This window comes from Tursiops truncatus, chromosome 13 (assembly GCF_011762595.2).
Source record: "Tursiops truncatus isolate mTurTru1 chromosome 13, mTurTru1.mat.Y, whole genome shotgun sequence".
Taxonomy (NCBI): domain Eukaryota; kingdom Metazoa; phylum Chordata; class Mammalia; order Artiodactyla; family Delphinidae; genus Tursiops; species Tursiops truncatus.
Window position 1 is genome coordinate 38,061,276 of NC_047046.1, and position 20,003 is coordinate 38,081,278.

The window sequence follows — 20,003 nt, forward strand, 5'->3', positions numbered from 1 at the left end:
AGACCACAGACTTCTTTGCAACATACACTGTGTGGAGAAAAAAAATCAACCTTTCCGATTGATGCCTCATAAATTCTTTCTGGTTCTTTAGTTGGCTCTCTCTCCCGCTCTCCACGGTGACTGGCTCTTGCAGACTCCGTTTCACTCACAGTTCTGACCTCATCCTTCTCTTAGCAAAGGACCATGCCGCTTATTTCTCCCCTCCCCCACCCCCAGAGGAAGAAAACTTCAGATAAAAACTTCCTTCCAAATCTGGAAACCTACCTGCATATACACCCATCATTCCCCCTTCCTTCCTGATCAGTGAAGAGCTGCCCTGCTCTGTGTAAGCCTGCTTCTCCCACCTTGCTCTGGAGGCCGTGCTGTCCTCATTCTCATGGACCTCACACTCTGATGATCTCCTCTCTCATTGTCACCTTCCATTTCCTTCCCTCCTGGAGCTCATTCCATCAGTTTTAACCTGCCCCACTCCCTCAGAGACAAAACAAGCAAGCCTCTGTTAATCCTACCTAACCCTCCAGTTTATCCTCCTCGACTTAAGTGACAAACTTACTGAGGGAGTTGTCTGTTGTCATCTTCATTTCCTCAACTCCCAGTCACTCAACACCCTGCAAACTGGCCTCCACTCCCCACTGCCACGCTTCTAGGACTCTCACCAATGTCACCAATGACCTTTTCTGTCCTTACCTGGACTCCTGACAGCAACAGGTGCCCTCCATTCCTTCCTTTAAGCACTGCAGTGCCTTTGGCTTCCAAGACACATCCTTTCCCAGCCTTCCTTCTACAAGTCATGCTCCAGTGCTACTCTGTACCCTGTGGTGCTCCAGCCCGACACTCAAGACTGCGTAGTGGCTGTGTGTTTATTGATGATCTTTCTCTTCAGCTAGAAAGCAGATATTCAGGGTATAGGTCTGTCTTCTCTATGGCACAGGAGACACTTAACAAATGTGTTGAACTGAAGTTTTGTAACGTTCTGTTGAATTTTAAGTTAAAATCTATTTTAAGAGGAAGACATAGGGAGTTCCCTGGCGGTCCAGTGGCTAGGACTTGGTGCCTTCACTGCCGTGGCCTGGGTTCAATCCCTGTTTGGGGAACTAAGATCCCACAAGCCGTGTGGCACAGCTGAAATAAATAAATAAATAAGAGGAAGACATAGAAGTAATTAATATTTAAGATGTGGCAGTCCTGTGGCAAAAACAAATTCAGCCATTAAAACCATGTTTCGCAAACCTACTTTGGCCAAGAGTAAAGCCCTTAAGATGGGTATGTAACAGGTGTATCTGTCAGTCACACAGGGCTCTGAAGTCGTATCTGTGTGTTCAGAATGCTCTTCTTGTGCAGATCTAGTGCTGCTTTCCTCCTTGACCCAAACAAACAGCATAGTCATATACACCCACACAGCGAAGTCTCACCGAACCCAAATTAGAGAATTCTCTCCCACTGGGAGGACAGAAGGGAGCCAGCCAGGCCACCAGAAAACAGTGGGACCACCAGAGCAATGGGCACCGAAAGCAATTACCCGGAATTTTAACCAGCCGTTTCAATTCCCAGGTTATATATTTATTTTTCTTTTACTGATATACAGAATTTATTAAGCTTTTCACATGTAATAGAGCATAGTTTCAGTTGCATCTGAAGTGCTAACAAAAGCTCCAGCAATCAAGAATGGCAGCATGTTATCAATATTTTATAACAATCAACACTTGTAGCTTTTCAGATTTGGATAAAATCATTTATCCCGAAGTAAATCTAGTCATGCTTTTAAAAAATGCTTGAGGTCACTGCAAGCTTGGCAATTAACATTTGGCTTAAACAATAATAAAACAATCACAACTTGATAAATAACAAATACAACATTGTAGGCCATAACCATACACAGCATAAGGAAAAGATAGTGAGTAGCCATTAGCATTAATAGAGTACCTTGGCCTCCATGTAGATACTTCCAGAGGCTTTGGTTCATTCAGCCCTGACACTCAGTTTTTAAAGCAGGGGACAGTATCTACAGTATCATTTTGTAATTTCTAACACACTGAAAACAAGTAAGTAGAAAATGATGAGTTGATTTTTATTAATGCATTAAATCCTCAGGAGTTATCACCAACCCCTTAATATAAAATTTTTTCAAGTTATATTAGTCATATAACTTGGTGTGCTACTTACTGTAAATGCTGCTAAATGAATTAAATGAAGACGACAATGTTTCCCCTAATGTGGTTGATTTTAGCACTTTTCAGCTACCTAGATCTAAAAACTTTCAGGCTTTTGAAATGAACATATGAGGAGAGTGTTCATATTTCAACGTATTGATAATACAATATGCTTGATTCAGAACGTTAACTTACAGTTTACTCCAAAACTAAAATTTTAATCTGGTGAAAAATAAGTAGCTATAAGTGGCATAATAACCATGACGCATAATAACCATGACACTAAAATGGTTACTGTCACAGATGGTGATAAACAAGGATGTGAGGGCTCCACTCTCAAGTCGCCTAGGATTTTGAATTACTTGTACATATTGTCACTTACAAAACTATAACCAATTGAATATTTAGTCTGGTGTCTTCAAACACCCAAGATATAAGATAACTTATACCAAAACAATATCTTTTCAAAATATTTTTTGTAGCTGGTAGTTCTTCCCTTGGAGGTAAAGAACATTTTGCCAAAACTTTTAATAACCAGGATACAGAAAATTTTAAAGAGCAATCTTAGGAATCAAATATACAGAGATTCAAAGAGGAAAAAAGAAAATTGTATAGAAGACAAAGATCAAACTGGTGTCCCAGATCCAGAGCAATTTTGTAAAGTAAGAAAGCAATTATGATAACCCACAGCTTCTTAGGTCATTCTAGTGAGGATCTCCAGGTACTATATGTGTTTTTATAATGATATTTCCTAAATAAAGGGCCTTAAATGCACATGAAAGGGCGTCTCCCAGGAATAGAGGTTAAGATATTTTTACGTTGTTCAACCCACAAACTATTTGGTCAAAGGAATATGTAAAGTTCAACAAAAGCACATCTGGTGGAGATTCATGGCAATGAATGTTGACAAGATGTGCTTGGATCTCACTTGCAGCATCTGGCAGTGAGTAGCAGAACAAAGGTGGAATCTCACAGGCTCTCCTGTGTCTCTTCTGGAAGAGGCTCCGTGGTGGTGGAACTAGCGTTTGCAGTCGAATTCAAGAATTCTCCAAAATCACCACCAGCAGGCTTGGTTCCCCCTACTTTAGACTTTAAGTTTTCAACCCTTTCCTCAAATTATTTGAAAGTTGGGGAGTTTTTTACATCTTCCAGCTTTTTGGTGATGACTGATCCAACAGATGAAAAAGCAGCTGAAGCCTTTTGTCCAGGCTGAGATAAGGTTTCAGAGGTCTTCTTGTACGCAGACGTGGCTGTCACATCTTGCCACCCTTTGGCAATGTTCTGTTTTAGTGTCTGTAGTGAATTGATCCCAAGTTTCCGCTTGATCTCTGTTAGGTGCTTTCCTTTTTCTGCTAACACTTGAGACAGAGTCTGCATTTCTTCTTCTACCTTAGCAAGTTCTCTTCTTAGCTCTTCTCGCTCCTCCTCTGATAGGGTTTCAGTGGCACCGATAGTGGCAGCAACATCTTCTCCTTCCTCGGGTACTGGGTCTGTTCTCAGTAGACCTTGCTCGCCGCGATCCGTGTCTCCCACCCACCGGCAGCGAGTCCTTGCTTGGCCTCCCTGCCCACCACCCTCCTCCTGTCCTCCTCCCAGGTTATTTGCTGAAAAGAGACAGCCAGGGTGAAGGAATGTCCATTGTTATAATACTTAAAACTTCAGCATGCTCTAATGATTTAATATTTTCTGGATTTTCATTTCCTTTTTTAAAAAACAATAGCAATTTATTATTTATATTCTACTTTTTTTGTAATAGGGATCTGAAGACATATCAGTAAAAGCAGTTATAACAAACCCATAAAATCAGCCAAAAATTAAATATGATTTTCATTTCCTTTTAAGCATTAGAATATTTTTGCATACCAAAACTTCAGAGAAATTAATTTGATCCCAAGGGAAGATGAACAGCTAAAACTAAGAATAGTTTTATTTTTCTTTAGGATGTCTTCTTGACAGGAAGAACAAGAAATAAAACTTAGAAATGAAAAATGTAGAAATAAAATTATTTATTAAAAAACATCAAGAGAGGGCTTCCCTGGTGGCGCAGTGGTTGAGAGTCCGCCTTCCAATGCAGGGGACACGGGTTCGTGCCCCGGTCCGGGAAGATCCCACATGCCGTGGAGCGGCTGGGCCCGTGAGCCATGGCCGCTGGGCCTGCGCATCCGGAGCCTGTGCTCCGCAACGGGAGAGGCCACAACAGTGAGAGGCCCGCGTACCGCAAAAAAAAAAAAAAAAAAAAAAAAAAAAAATCAAGAGATAATAACATTCAAGCCAGACCACATTGTTCTCTCCAAATAAATAAGCAGTACCATGGGGCATTGAATGAGCACTGGGTCATTTTTACTGATACCTGGACATTTTAGATTTCCCTGATTATTATCAGTTTAACCTGATACTCAGGCTGATTAGCTCCTTCGAGTGATGGGTTCTGGCCACTCATTCAGACTTTTCACCTCTATGGCTTTGACACTAGTGCTCACAAGATATTGTGGACTTGGTGCCTGTGTTCTTGGTTTTATTCCCCTTCAAGACCCTTAGATGGTTGAAAAATTGCTGTTTCCCCTTTAAAGTTTTGTGAGGAATGGCCTTGGAGGACATGATATTGTTTTTCTCTAATCCCATAAAGGGGAATTCAGGCTAATGCTTAAACACATCTGGCCCCGTAGCCTTCAGTAAAGCCAAAGGGGGCACAAGTGGCTACAGTCTAGTTGCTTGGAGTCCTTGTCCATCCAAGAAGGTTCCTCTTCTTTGGAGTTGGTTATTTCCATGGAAGACGTCCATGACTGTGGCACCACCTAAGGCAGCTCCCAACGTTCAGATCAATCACCTTTAGGGAACACCAACCAATCACCAAACACTTTAGGTGATTCCCAACCACCACTGGCTCTGTCCTAGGACTCAATAAGTTGCAAAATGTCCTAAAAGAAGAAGAGTTACTGATGCCTCCTAAGTTCCCATTCATGTTAAAAAGTAAGATTTATTATTGAGGTAGACACGGCCCTGAATCTCTTGGTGCTACCATCAGTATCCCAGTTGGACTCTGCTGATGTCCATTTTTTATTGTGGAGTTGGAAAAATGTGAGATTTGCTTATGATTTATTAGAACATAAACTTTTATTTAATCCTATAGAACTGTGATAAATAAATTATCGAGAATATAGAAAGTGACCTTTCTCAGACCAGCCATTTCTCGGCACTTCTGACCATGTTCAGATGTCACACCTCTAAGTATATTTTTGGAAAACAAAACAAAACATGAGGGTAAAACCAGAAACTAATGAAAAAGTTATCCTATATGGGGTGGAAGAGATAGGGATGGAATGAGTATAACTTTTAATATAGTTTTGACTTTTGATCCTTATAAATGAGTTACATAGTCAAAAAATTAAATTAAATTAAGATGATGGGGAAAAATATTAAATGCAAACAAAAATAAATGAACCTAACTGCATATCAAATTGATAACATAACCACACACCAAAAAGAATTAATTCAAGGATTGTTTTAAACACGGTTTTCTTATTGAACATTCTCAGTGTGATATATCATATCCTAAGGGTAAAAAGAATTGCAAATGAATCTTGAATTTTAATCAGTATGTGGTTGGAAGTGGTACTGATAATCTTAAGCTATTTTGTGTATATCACAGTATAGAGAAAATGGGTAAATATTTTAATGTTGAAAAACAGTGTTCTTACATGAAAGAAAGGAGAAATATTCATTTTAGATTTAAATTGGAGATAGAAGTATAAACTTATAACTTGAAAAATACTAAATGTCTCTTAGCTCTGTCCACTGAAAGGTTTTAAAAGCAGTGATATTTTGGGACTTTCTTGGCGGTCCAGTGGTTAAGACATAGCTTTCCACTGCAGGGGGTGCGGGTTTGATCCCTGGTCGAGGAGCTAAGATCCCACATGCCTTGCGGCCAGGAAACCAAAACTTGGAACGGAAGCAGTGTTGTGGTGAATTCAAGACTTTAAAAATGGTCCACATCATAATAATCTTTAAAAATAAAATGATACTTTAGGGCTTCCCTGGTGGCGCAGTGGTTGAGAGTCCGCCTGCCGATGCAGGGGACAGGGGTTCGAGCCCCGGTCCAGGAAGATCCCACGTGCCGCAGAGCAGCTGGGCCCGTGAGCCATGGCCGCTGAGCCTGTGCGTCCGGAGCCTGTGCTCCGCAACGGGAGAGGCCACAACAGTGAGAGGCCCGCGTACCGCAAAAAAAAAAAAATAAAATAAAATGATATTTTAGTATCAAATGTGTGTGTGTGCACATTTAGCATCTAGATCTTAGGTTATGAATACCATTCCCCATTATACCAGCTCTGAGGTAGGAACAGTCTGGAATCTTGGTTTCCAGAAAGTGCGAAAGTACTCAAAGATCGATGGAGGTATGTCGAAAGGACACAGCAGCCTGCTTGAAGGAGACTTTGCTGTCCAAACTTGGTAATTTGGGGCATCTAAAGGAATGATGGCAGTGGATTGTAACCTACTGGATTTTTGTAAAGCCCATGAGTCCACAGTAATGCTAAAAAAAATAAAAGGGGCAGGAGTGAGGGGTGGGACGCAAGCTCTCCTTTATAAAAGAGTACCAGCTAATCAACATAAGAAAATAACAGAATTAAGAAATCCCTGTTTTGCACTACCAATATAGTAAGTAGGATGATGTAGTGGAGCATTAAGTTCAGTGAACAAAGACATGTGTTCTTTCTTTTTATTTTTTGCGGTACGCGGGCCTCTCACTGTTGTGGCCTCTCCCGTTGCGGAGCACAGGCTCCGGACGCGCAGGCTCAGCGGCCATGGCTCACAGGCCCAGCCGCTCCGTGGCATGTGGGATCTTCCCGGACCGGGGCACGAACCTGTGTCCCCTGCATCGGCAGGCAGACTCTCAACCACTGCGCCACCAGGGAAGCCCTACAATATAATTATTGATTCTGGCAAGTATCATCAATGGGTACTGAAACCATTGGGTAAAATGTATTCAGTAACAAATATTCACACAGTCTCAAAGTGTCATCCCACATATTAAAAATTACAAAGAGGAAAAGGCATCTTTACAATGGAGAGACCTGGCAGTAGACAGTACCATGTCCATGCAATCAAACTTCGCCATCTCCCATTATGGGACAGATTGACATTATGAACAAGGGGAAGTACATGATGTCACCTATGAAGTATAATTGCCAAAAATGTTTAACCTGAATCTAATCACAAGGACACTATCTGAAAAATCCAGATTGTGTGACATTCTACAAAACAACTAGCCTGCATTTTTAAAATATCGATGAAAAGACCAAAAAAGAAAAAAGAAAAAAGACAGGGGAGCTGTTTTAATTATACAGAATAAAGAGACACTGCGAGCAAGTACAATGCTTAATTCTTGATTGGATCTTAGACCTAAAAATAAAAAGTAAAAAACACAGCTCTGGGACAATTTGTGAAAATCATATCTACTACTATATGTAAAATAGGTAACTAATAACAACCTACTGCATAGCACAGGGAACGCTACTCAGTACTCTTTAATGACCTATATGGGAATAGAATCTAATAAAGAGTGGATATATGTATATGTATAACTGATTCACTTTGCTGTACAGCAGAAACTAACACTGTAAATCAACTACACTCCAATAAAAATTAGTTTAAAAAATACAAATGTATGCTGTGTACTAGAGAATATTATATCAATGTTAGTTCAATTCTTTGGATGTAATAATGGTATTTTAGTTATGTAAGAGAATGCCTTTGCTCTTAAGAAATACATATTGAGGTATATAAGGGTGAATATTATATATTCTAAATTATTCAGCGATAATAACAACAATGAATAAAAAGTAATAAAGAGAAAAAGCAAATGTACCAAAATATTAACAATTGGTGAAGCTAATTGAAGGGTATACAAGTATTTATTGCACTAGTCTTTCAACTTTTCTATAGTATTCAAAGTAGAAAGAGAATTTAAGAAATTTTAAATATTGAATAGATCAAATTTATAAATTTTATGAGGTATTAAAAATCACAATATAGTGAACACCCATGTACCTATCAAAATAACTTACTGAAGACTCTTGTTCCCCTCCCTGATGCTAACATTCGTCTTCTTTCAAGGGTAACTATTATGCTGAATTTTGTGTTTATTATTCCCTTGTTTTATTTATAGTTTTGCCATAGTGCATAACTCCTAAACAATATATTGTTTAATTTTGTATACTTTAAACCTTTTTGTAAGTGCATTTGTCTGTAATTTACTTTTTATACTCAATATTACATTCCTGTGATTAATCCTGTTGTTGTATATAGCTGTAATTCACTAATTTTACTGCTTTTTAGTATTCTATTCAATGAATATAACACACATTTTAAAAAAATCATCTCTCCTGTTGATGGACATTTAGGGTGTTTCTAGTTTTTTACTATTTCAAACAGTGCTGGTACACATATACAAGAGTTTCTCTGAGAGAAGAATTGTTGGGGCATAGATTATGTACACTTTCAACCTTTCTAAATAATGCTAATTTTTTTTCCAAGTGGTTGGTTATATTTACATTCCCACTAGCAATGTATTTGTTTCAGTTGCAAATGTTTGATATGGTCATGCTTATTTTTAAGTTTTTTTAATTTTTAAATGATTTTATATCTTCAGAAAAGTCACAGAAACAGTACAAGAGATCCAAACATGACATTTAAAAATAATTCCATTCTCCAATAAAGATGTTAAAAAAAAAAAGAAAATTATCACAATATGCTGGCTTAAAAAAATCCATTTATAATAGCATCAAAAGGAATAAAATACTTAGGCATATATTTGATGAAAGAAGTGTGAAACTTATACTCTGAAAACTAAAAAACATTGTTGAAAGAAATTTAAAAAGACCTAAATAAATGTAAAGGTAGTCTACATTCATGAATTGGAAGACATTAATATTTTTAAGATGGCAGTATTCCCCAAATTGATCTACAGATTCAATGCATTCCCTATCAAAAGCCCAGCTGACTTCTTTGCATAAATTAACAAGCTGATCCTAAAATTCATGTGGAAATTCAAGGGACCCAGAATACCCAAAACAATATTTAAAAAGAAGAACAAAGTTGGAAGACTCTCACTGCCCCATTTTAAAACTTAACACAAAGGTACAGCATTTAGACATTGTGGTACTGGCATAAAGATGACATATAAATCAATGGGATAGAATTGAGAGAGTCTAGAAATAAACCCTGCTATTTATGGTCAACTGAATTTTGACCAGGGTGCCAAGCCCATTCAATGGGGAAAGTAATCTTTTCAACAAATGGTGCTGGGGCAACTTGATATCCATATGTGAAAGAATGAAGTTGGACCTTTACCTCAAAAGCAAAAAGTAACTTAAAACAGATCAAAGACCTAAATGTAAGACCTAAAACAATAAAATTCTTAGAAGAAAACATAGGTGTAAATCTTCATGACTTTGGATCAAGCAACGATTTCTTAGATACGATTCCAAGAGCACCACCACCACCAACAACAACAAAAATAGATAAACGGGACACCATCAAAATTAAAAACATTTGTGCTTCAAAGGACACCATCAAGAAAATGAAAAGAGAACCCACAGAATGGGAGAAATTATTTGCAAATCATATGTCTGATAAAGACATATCTATAATATTTAAAGACCTATTATAACTCAATAATAAAAAGACAAATAGCTTAATTAAGATATGGGTGAAGGATCTGAATGGGCACATATCCAAAGAAGATATACAGATGACCAAAGAGCACATGAAAAGATGCTCAACACCATTAGGCAGTTGGAGAAATGAAAATCAAAAACACAATGAATACTACTTCATGCCCATGAGGATTGCTATAAGCAAAAAGAGAGAAAATAACAAGTAATATGTAGAGAAACTGGAAGTTCATACACTGCTGGTGGGAATGTAAGTGGTTTAGCTACTTTAGAAAACAGTCTAGCAGTTCTTCAAATGGTTAAACAAAGAGTTACCATATGATCCAGCCATTCTACTCCTAGATATGAAATGAGAGAGAAGTGAAAATATAGGTCCACACAAAAAACCTGTACACAAAAGTTTACAATAGCATTATTCATAATAACCAAAAAGTGGAAACAGTTCAAATGTCTATCATGTCCATAATGAATGGATATATAAAATGTAGTAAACTATACAATGGAATATTACTCAGCAATAAAAAGAAATGAAGTATTGATGAATGCTAAAACATGGATGAAATTTGAATACGGTATTCCAAGTGAAAGAAGCCAGTCACACAAGATCAGATATTGTTATGATTCCATTTACATTAAATGTCCAGAGCAAGCAGACCTCTAGAGAAAGAAAATATATTGGTAATTGCCTAGGGCTGGGAGACTGAGGGGGGAATTGAGGGATGATGGTTAAAGGGTCTGGGGTTTCACGAAAATGTTCTAAAATTGCTTGTAGTGATTGTTGTACAACTCTGTGAATTTACTAAAAGCTATTGAATTGCACATTTTATATGGGTGAAATGTATGTGGACTATATATTAATAAAGCTGTTAAAAAATAGGGAGTTCACATAAACCCTTCACCAGCTTTGCTTAAAGTTGAGAATTTATATAACCATAGTGCCATGATCAAAACAGGAAATCAATTCTGGAACAAAACTATTAACCAACTAAAGACCTCACTAGTTTTCCCTTAATGTCATTTTTCGTTCCAGGATTCAATCCAGGATCAAACATTGCATTCAGTTCTTTTGTCCTCTTAGTCTCCTGCAACCTGGGACATGTCTTCAATTTTGCCTTGTTTTTCATGACTTTAACTGCTATCTCCAATTCCATGTAAACACTGCAAGGTTCCTTTTAGTCCTTCCCCATTTCTCTATTTGTAACTTCTTTCTCTGACAGGGAGAAACCTGATTCTTTTTTTTTTTTTTTTCGGTACGCGGGCCTCTCACTGTTGTGGTCTCTCCCGTTGCGGAGCACAGGCTCCGGACGCGCAGGCTCAGCGGCCATGGCTCGCGGGCCCAGCCGCTCCGCGGCATGTGGGATCTTCCCGGACTGGGGCACGAACCCACGTCCCCTGCATCGGCAGGCGGACTCTCAACCACTGCGCCACAAGGGAAGCCCAGAAACCTGATTCTTGTTATCTATAATGTACATATTCACTTCTTTGATTTTTTTTCCTAGAAGTTACACAATTGCTAACCCACACCCCTGTGAGAAAACAGATTGCCAGCTAAAGTGTTGCCATACAATTCTTTTGGTCTTTAGCCTTATGGTTTCCAGCCAAAACTGATTTGTTTTACTGAGGTTTGCTCTTTTCATGCTCACCCCCCATCAATGTGGTTATGTTAGTTTTCATTTGTTACCATTTGGATCCCATGTTGCCTGCCTCTCCTCCCACCCAACCCCCCATGCCCCACTCCATTCTTTTTTTTTTCTTTTTCTTTTTTAAATATTTATTTATTTATTTGGCTGCGCCGGGTCTTAGTTGTGGCACTCAGGATCTTTGTTGCGGCATGTGGGATCTAGTTCCCTGACCAGGGATCAAACCCGGGCCCCCTGCATTGGGAGTACGGAGTCTTAACCGCTGGACCACCAGGGAAGTCCCCCCACTCCATTCATTTTTTTTTAAATTTATTTTTGGCTGCATTGGGTCTTCAATGCTGCGCGCAGGCTTTCTCTAGTTGTGGCAAGCCTGGGCTACTCTTCGTTGCAGTGCACAGGCTTCTCCTTGCGGTGGCTTCTCTTGTTGCTTCTCCTTGCGGTGGCTTCTCTTGTTGCGGAGCATGGGCTCTGGGCGCGCGGGCTTCAGTAGCGTGGGCTGTAAGGCACAGGCTCAGTAGTTGTAGCGCACAGGCTTAGTGGCTCCGCGGCATGTGGGATCTTCCCGGACCAGGGCTCGAACCCGTGTCCCCTGCACTGGCAGGCGGATTCTTAACCATTGCGCCACCAGGGAAGTCCCCCCACCCCCCTACTCCATTCTTGATTAACTTTGTTCTATGGTTCTAAGAGTCAAAGCTATACAAAACAGTATATTCAGAGAAGCATCTTCCCCTCCTCATACCTACTCATTCCCATTCTCCCTTCTTTACACCCCTTTCCCACCCATCCCCCTACTGGTAACCAATCTCTTTAGGTTGTGGTTTATCCTTCTTGAATTTGTTTTGCAGAAATGAGGTACATAAGTATTTTCTTTCATCCACTACTTTCTTACAGTTATCTTGTTTTAAAAAATTTGTATTAATGTGGTATTATTCCATTTTATTATGGTTTTTATTTCCCTTATTACTAATGAGGCTGAACATCTTTTCAGATGTTTATTGGCCATTTGGGTTTCTTCTAAGAAATGCCTGCTAAAGTTTTTTTTTTTTTTTTTTGCCCATTTTCTCTTGGATTTGTAGGAGTAATTTATGTATTCTGAATACTAATCCTTTTTAGTAATACTAGTTACAGATTTGGAAGGCTCGTCTTTTTATTTATAATATCTTTGATGAATAGACCTTCTTAGTTTATCTATCATTTGGCCTTTTCTGTTTAAGTAATCCTCTACGAGTTGCCACAGTTATTCTCCTTTATTGTCTTCTAAAATTTTTAGAGTTTTGTCTTTTACATTTCAGTTTTTAATCCACCTGAATTTTTTTTTCTTTTTCTTTTTTTTTGCATATCAGGTAAGATCCAATATAATTTCTTGGTTCTTCAGTGCTGACTGTTGAAGAGCCCATCCTTTACCACTGATCTACATTGCAAGCTTTATCATAAATCTCCATTTTATATGCATGTGGGTGTGTTTCCAGGGTTTGCTCCATGCCAAAACCACTGTCTTGTTAATACAGCTGTATAATTCTTAGTCTCTGGTAAGGCAGATCTCTCCCACCTTTTCTACTTCAGGTCTGTCTTGACTATTCTTGGTTCTTTGCTCTGCCATATACATTTTTAAACAATTTAAAATTTTAACTATATGTTTATGATATGCTTCCAATTTAAGTCTTCTTTAATGTCATTAATAGTTTCATCATTTTCTCCATAAAGGTCTTATACACCTTTTATAAGATTTATTCGTAGATAATATTTTCTGACGTCATTGTAAAATAGTTTTTTAAAAATACATTTCCTAACTGTTTGCTGTTGGTATATAGAAATACAACTAATTTTTATAAATTGATTTTGAATCCATCAACTTAACTACATACTTATTAATTTAATTGATTTATTGATGGATTATTTTATGTTTTCTACCAAGACATATTATTAGTAAATAGTGATAGTTTTGTTTCTTTCTCTTTTTTTCAGTAATTGGTGGTTCCATTTATTTCTAAATATAGTAAGAGCATAAGATATTTTTATTGAGTTGAAATAAAATGCTTGTAATGATGCCATTAACACCTCTTGAAAGAGGCCCTCTGAAGGAAGAGATCATATCCATTTTTGTTTTACATTTACTAAGGAGAAGCTGTGAAGGGAGAGAGGAATTAAAATGGAATATTAAATTATATTCTGTTTACATTTTAATATACACTGCGTAAGACCACCAGCTTCTATGAAAGGATAAATACTGTATCATTAGACTGGTTGTGGAGAGTTTTTTTTCTCACTTTACAGTTATAGGTAAAAAAAGTCAGGATATACAGTTATAAAATGTGAGCTAGGTAGCAGAATATCCGTTTTAAAAAAGTAGGAAGGAATGCACAAAAATGTTCACAGTGGCTTATTTTGAGTTAAAGAATCCTGGATGATTTTTTCTTTTTTAATATATCTCTATACTTTCCAGTTTTCCCAAGATGAGTATCTATCACTTTCATAACCAGGAAAGAAACAAAACTTAAAACTAAAAGCAAGTCTAAAACAAAATGTAAAGGTAAGGATTATATACTAAAAATGCCCCGTTAGAAATAAAACAATCAAGTACCTCTGATATGCCTCCCCCCACCGAGATATACACTGCAGAGCCAGCTGGCAGCATAGACTAACATACCATGTTATGTCTAAGAGAATGACCTCTGAGATTCATGGAACTTTGTCTTTCCATTAAGGGCATGTATGGACTTGACCTGTCAAAGGCATACAATTGGTCGGCATTTCGTTTGTTTTGAAATGTGATCAACTCAATTATCCATAAGATACATTTTTCCTCTTTGTGAATTATTTATGGTCTTATCATATTAAGAGCTTCCTAACTCTCACTGCTTATTTCCTACGGATAAACTTAGGAAATATAGACTAATTTTCAACTGGTTCTACTCTCCCTATTTTACAAATAAGGAAACAGAAACCACCAGAGATTAAGTAGGTCCTCTTTCTGTGCCTCTGCTCACCTCCTCTACACCAGAGGACTTTGTCTCTCATCATGACACTTGTCAAAAATATCCATCTTCTCCATCATAAGCTCCATGAGATTAAGATCTTTGTTTGTCCTGCCCTCCTGTGTATCCCCAGGCTGAGCACAATACCTGACATAGTACCTGATATATAATGGATGTTCGGTAAATCTCTGTCGAATGTTGAATAAATTTTATAAGCAATCCACGTTCCAAAAAAATCAGACTACTTGCCAAATTAAATGTTTGATTAATTGCTTTTGGAAATATTCACAACATCATTTGACTACACGTGGGTGGAAATTGAAAACAATCTCTGAGTAAAGGCTCCTGATGAAAAAAGTTTGAAAGCAAAATTACCTTTCTGTTTACCTTTTCTGGTATGATGAATTTTTCATACGGTAAAACATTTTTCCTATTTTCTTTTTTTTTTTTTTTTTTTGCGGTACGCGGGCCTCTCACTGTTGTGGCCTCTCCCGTTGCGGAGCACAGGCTCCGGACGCGCAGGCTCAGCGGCCATGGCTCACGGGCCCAGCTGCTCCGCGGCATGTGGGATCTTCCCGGACCGGGGCACGAACCCGTGTCCCCTGCATCCGCAGGCGGACTCTCAACCACTGCGCCACCAGGGAAGCCCTCCTGTTTTCTTTTATACCATTTAGAGCTATTAGTATTACGGCATCTAGATGCTAATTGCATATAGCTGTTAATTAGTCTGGTTTTATATGAAAAGAAAAACTAGACAAACAAAACTAAGTCAACATAATTCATAAAAGTCTCTTCACTTAACTTGTTTATCTTTTTTAATTTAAATTTTTTTCCACACAGTTGGAACTGGTACATGTGGCTGATATTGGATATAAAATAGATATCCTTGGAGGACCATATCTAACCCCCAAATGTGACATATCTAACCCTAATCAGTCTTCTGGTTCCTTCTGCCTGGAGGGTCATGGGCTTGAGTGACAAGGCTCTCCTCTCAGAGGGCTGAGTGTCTTGGGCAGGGGAGTGTTGTGCACCCTTGTTTGGGGGCAGTGTTTTTTTTTCCAGCTTTATTGAGCTATAATTAACATATTGTCTAAGTTTAAGGTATACAGTGTGATGTTTTCATGCATGTATGTATTGTGAAATGTTCACCACAATAAGGTTAGTTAACACACACTTCACCTCACATAATTGCCACTTTGTCTCTTCATTTTAAAGGAGGATTTGGTGTTTTAATTATCCAACAACAGCTTCATGTGCCTAGAACTATTTTAAATGTCTTTATGTAGAAATAATTTTACTATAGACAGAGATAATGATACAGTACAAGTTTTACAGTTTCTAACATTTTGACAATATAATTATCTTGAGTAATTCAGTTCATTCTATTAATTTGGTACATAATCCAATAATCGTTGAGGGCATCCCATACTCTAGGTACTGTGCAACACTGTCACTATATAAAATGAGTAAAATACTACCTAAAAAAGCTCACGATCTAGTGATGTATCTTTGGATATCAGATTTTATTTTCCTTTTTTCTTATATGTGTTTTGTCGCTAAATTTGGGGTAAGGAAGATTTACACGATTATATCAATTTGGCCAAGAGCTCTAGTCCAAAGCTTCATTTTTTCCAAGTGGCCTATAGTAGCTGTTAGCAGATATATAGAATTTAACTAGACATAATTAAATTCACATATAAATATAAGTTTATATTTCACATATAAATAGAATTTAATTAGACAGAGGTCTCGTACATTCAAGCTTCTACTTAACGTATCAGGTCAGTCCCTGTTGTCATTTGTATGAAGTATGGGAGGTGGGGTGTGGTATTCTAAAGAAAAGGAAACCTGATATTTCCTCTTCAAAACTGTTGTGGGGAATATGGAAAAGGAAAACTATTGCTCTGTAAATCTCTGTATATGGTTAGCACCCAGTATATCAGTACTGAACTTAATCTCATAGACATGTGTGTAAAAAAGATAAACTCTTTTTTCTTCTTGGCAGGTGTCCTTGTAGACTTGGGTCTGGAGGAAAATGGGACAGCCTATCAGAGAGCAGAGAAATATGTTGTTCGCCTAGACAATGAGATTCAAACCAAGTTTGAAGTTTTTATGAGAAGGGTGAAACAGAACCCGTACACACTGTTTGTGCTAGTTCATGACAACTCCCATGTGGAACTAACGAGGTGATTGCTTCAGAGTGAGCAAATACAATATTTCTTCTAGAGCAGTAATGGTCATGTACTAAATAATTTAAAAGGTGGTGATTTGAAAGACCATGGACCCTACCAGTTGGCATCTTCTCATGGTTAACTTATTCCCACCCTTTCCTTGCTTTCTCAACTTTTCTGACCACTTTAATGTTGATTTTATTTTCACTGTACTGTGGGCGAATTTACAAATTCCTGTTAAAATCCGGTCTTAAGAGCATTGTGGGACTCAGCTGCTTCAGCGAAAGGGTGGCAACAAGGGGGTTGCGGTGAGTGAGCTCCCAGAAGGGCCATGTGCTTTCCCGCCCACCCCCTCTCCTCCTCGTGGTTCTTCTTGTTTTCTCCTTTTCCTTGTCCTCTCTTCCTTCCTTTCCTGCCATTTCTCTTCCCTCTTCCCTTTAGCAGCAGTGGAGATGCCACTTCAATGATCTGAGAGCAGATCCAAAACCTTCTGCAATCTACCTGTTTAAACAAGAGACCATCCTATCTCTTTATGGGCTTATTAATGAAATAACAGTTTGTGTAGTGTGACGGAGTCAGATCAAATCACAGTACTTATCAAGTAGGGGGTATCTTTGTTCCTATGGATTGAAAAAAGCAAGTAGTTGTTTTTTGTTGTTGTTTTTTTTTAAGGGCAAATAGTTGTCAAATATTACATATCATGGTTTGTCCTCACCACGTCAGGGGAGGGAAATTTCAGGCATCATCAAACATTCATAGATTTTCTTTCCTTAGGACACACTGAGGTTAGGCATCTGGAATTTTTTTGATCTGTGGTAGAAATGTCAGAATTGCAAAAACACTTGTTCAGAAGCCAGAATGTGTTTGGTACTCCATAATCTGAAGTCCAGAGCCATATGTAGGTGTAAATGAGACCTGGTATAACTTGTTAGATTTGCAAGGAAGGAAGGAAGGGAGAGAGGGAGGAAGGAAAGATAAAGAAAAGAAATTTTGCCCACACCTTGTTCAGTTACTGCTCATGTTCTATGAGCAGAAGTAGCTCACTGACCTTGTATACCTCATCTTTGAAAGTTTGGGGTAATAGCTCTGAGGATTACACATTGGATCTCTCTGTATTTAATCCTCATGGGCCTTGAGATTACTTTTTTGAATATACATATATATATGTATATATATAGATAGAGAGAGAGAGAGAGAGAGAGAGGGAGAGAGAGGGAGAGAGGGAGAGGGGTGGGGTGGGGATACCTCCACATTGAACGGAACTGAAAATGACTCAGAGATATGAACATGTTGGTCGTGGGGAGGAGGCCGGAGGAGTCCTCCCCACGGTCTAGCAGCTTCAAGTGAGGAAGGAGAGTGTGTTAACACAGAGGGGATCCCTTGTAGCTTTGGGGCCTCTCTGGGGGTACAGACCATTGCACAGTTATAAGCATCATATTTTGATGGAGAGCTCCCTCATTCAGGTGGGCTTTCAAACTGAAGTGATGCACCTCAGCTACGGAGCTGGATATCCTTGGCTTGGATAACTGAGTTTACACTTTGAGGTATATCAGCGACAAACTGAAAAAGGAAAAAAAAAAAAATCCCTGAAATTTGTCTGAAAGGGGTAAGAAGGTGGGTCCTCTTTGCCTTCCAAATCTAATGTTGGTTGCTTCTGTTCCTGCCCCCAATTAATAGGAACCAGAAAAATAAGAGCTAAAACACCACCTCCATTTTGATATCTGATTCTGCATCTAATCAGTTAAATTAGGAGGTTTTAATGTGACTTTCAATATTTCTACAGTGTCATTTCGGGCTCTTTGTCACATGGTGAACCTGGCCATGGATTGGCTGACAGAGTCATTAACTGCAGAGAGGTTCTGGAAGCTTTCAACCTCCTTGTGCTCCAGGTCACCTCCTGCCCATACACTCTGCAGACCCAACAGTCCCGAATCAGCGCCAACAACGAGGTTCACTGGATACAGCTGGACAGCACAGTGAGTCTCTGTTCTACCCTCTGATACACAGTCATGTTCTCAGTTCCCCTGGGGAGCAGAATCTTGTAATAAAATATGGTCACGGCAAAAGAGTTCAAAAAACTAACTAACATAATGCTTTCTCTTCTAAAAGCTCCATATAATTACAATTATTATTCACTAAAAACTAGTGAATAGTGTCCTCTATAAATTTGATTCGGTGGTTCTTTTTTGGGCTATCATGCAGATACAAAATTGTCTATCCAGTATAGTTTGTCCCCCTAAAATGTGATGTCAGCTGACACCATCCTCAATATCCTGGATTAGCTTTGTGCCTTTAAATGATTCATTCCAATCTAAAACTTGGAAATTTTATTGTCCTCTTGTTTCAGTCTTACTGATCTAGATGTATATCTATATGTTAATTAGTCTCATGCTTCCCAGCAACTGAATTTTTCCTTTTAATCAATTCTCACAGACTTCTAGTTGAAACAGAAGATGCTGGTATTGTTACTCTAAATTACTCAGGGGACTTCCCTGGCAGTCCAGTGGTTAAGTCTCCGTGCTTCCAGCACAGGGCACACGAGTTTGATCCCTGGTCAGGGAACTAAGATCCCACATGCTGCACAGTGTGGCCAAAAAGGAAAAAAAAAAAAAGACTTTAAACAGCAATTCCCTGGTGGTCCAGTGGTTAGGACTCCACAGACAAAACAAAACACTCTAAATTACTCAGTAGTGTCATTTAATGCGTTGAGAATAGCTCAGCACTGTACACATCCAGGTCCAGTCCCTAATACTTAAAAGATATTTTCTGTGACCTATAAACTGTAAGCTAAATATATTAGCAAATAAAAAAATGAGTTTTATTAAAAAACAATAAAGATCAGCTGTTAAGCAATAGAACCTTTGTTTAGAAATATTGAACTGTGAGATATTTTTAAATAAACATGTTTAAGTAAAAGAGGCCAGAAATGTCCTACATAAGAATAACTTTATTTTTCAACCCAATGCATTTCACTCTGTTATGAAGTAGGTAAGAAGACTTGGAGCCCTTCTCTTTGAGTATTGGTATGTCCTTTACAATCAAGCAAGCTCAGATCCCTGACTCACGTTGGCATCACCAGTCCCTCCCTTGTGAGAACTGTCTCGGTGTGTTGACTGTCACAAGGAGGTTGCTTTGAGCTTTCACTTTGCTGGTATCTTCTCCACCCTAGCTCTGTCCATGAATTGGGTGGGCAAGTTATGGGTGAGATAAGAGGCTGCCAGAGTTCCTTTGCCTCTGAACCAAAACCGTATGGTGTGCCTAGGGTCTACCCCAGTAGTTGTCCTGACATGGAATGGGATAGCTAGTAGAACTGATAAAAGGAAACAGTGTTTTTAATCCAACAGATAGGGCTCCAACTAAACGTTAAGTTGAATATATTGTTAGGGGGGAAAAAGGA

At 38.5% G+C, this 20,003-nt stretch overlaps 1 protein-coding gene and 1 pseudogene across 5 annotated transcripts in view; one reads left to right on the forward strand and one right to left on the reverse strand.

Annotated features, from left to right (window-relative positions):
• Positions 1-20,003, forward strand: part of GREB1L (GREB1 like retinoic acid receptor coactivator) — a 260,458-nt gene that overhangs the window by 207,406 nt on the left and 33,049 nt on the right. For all 5 annotated transcript variants that reach the window (XM_033837607.2, XM_033837608.2, XM_073790574.1 and 2 more), the window contains 2 exons: positions 16,441-16,621; positions 18,390-18,582. In XM_033837607.2, coding sequence (XP_033693498.1) covers positions 16,441-16,621; positions 18,390-18,582 — 374 coding nt within the window. The remainder of the gene's footprint in view (positions 1-16,440; positions 16,622-18,389; positions 18,583-20,003) is intronic.
• LOC109549182 (tumor protein D52 pseudogene) lies at positions 2,892-7,263 on the reverse strand (annotated as a pseudogene).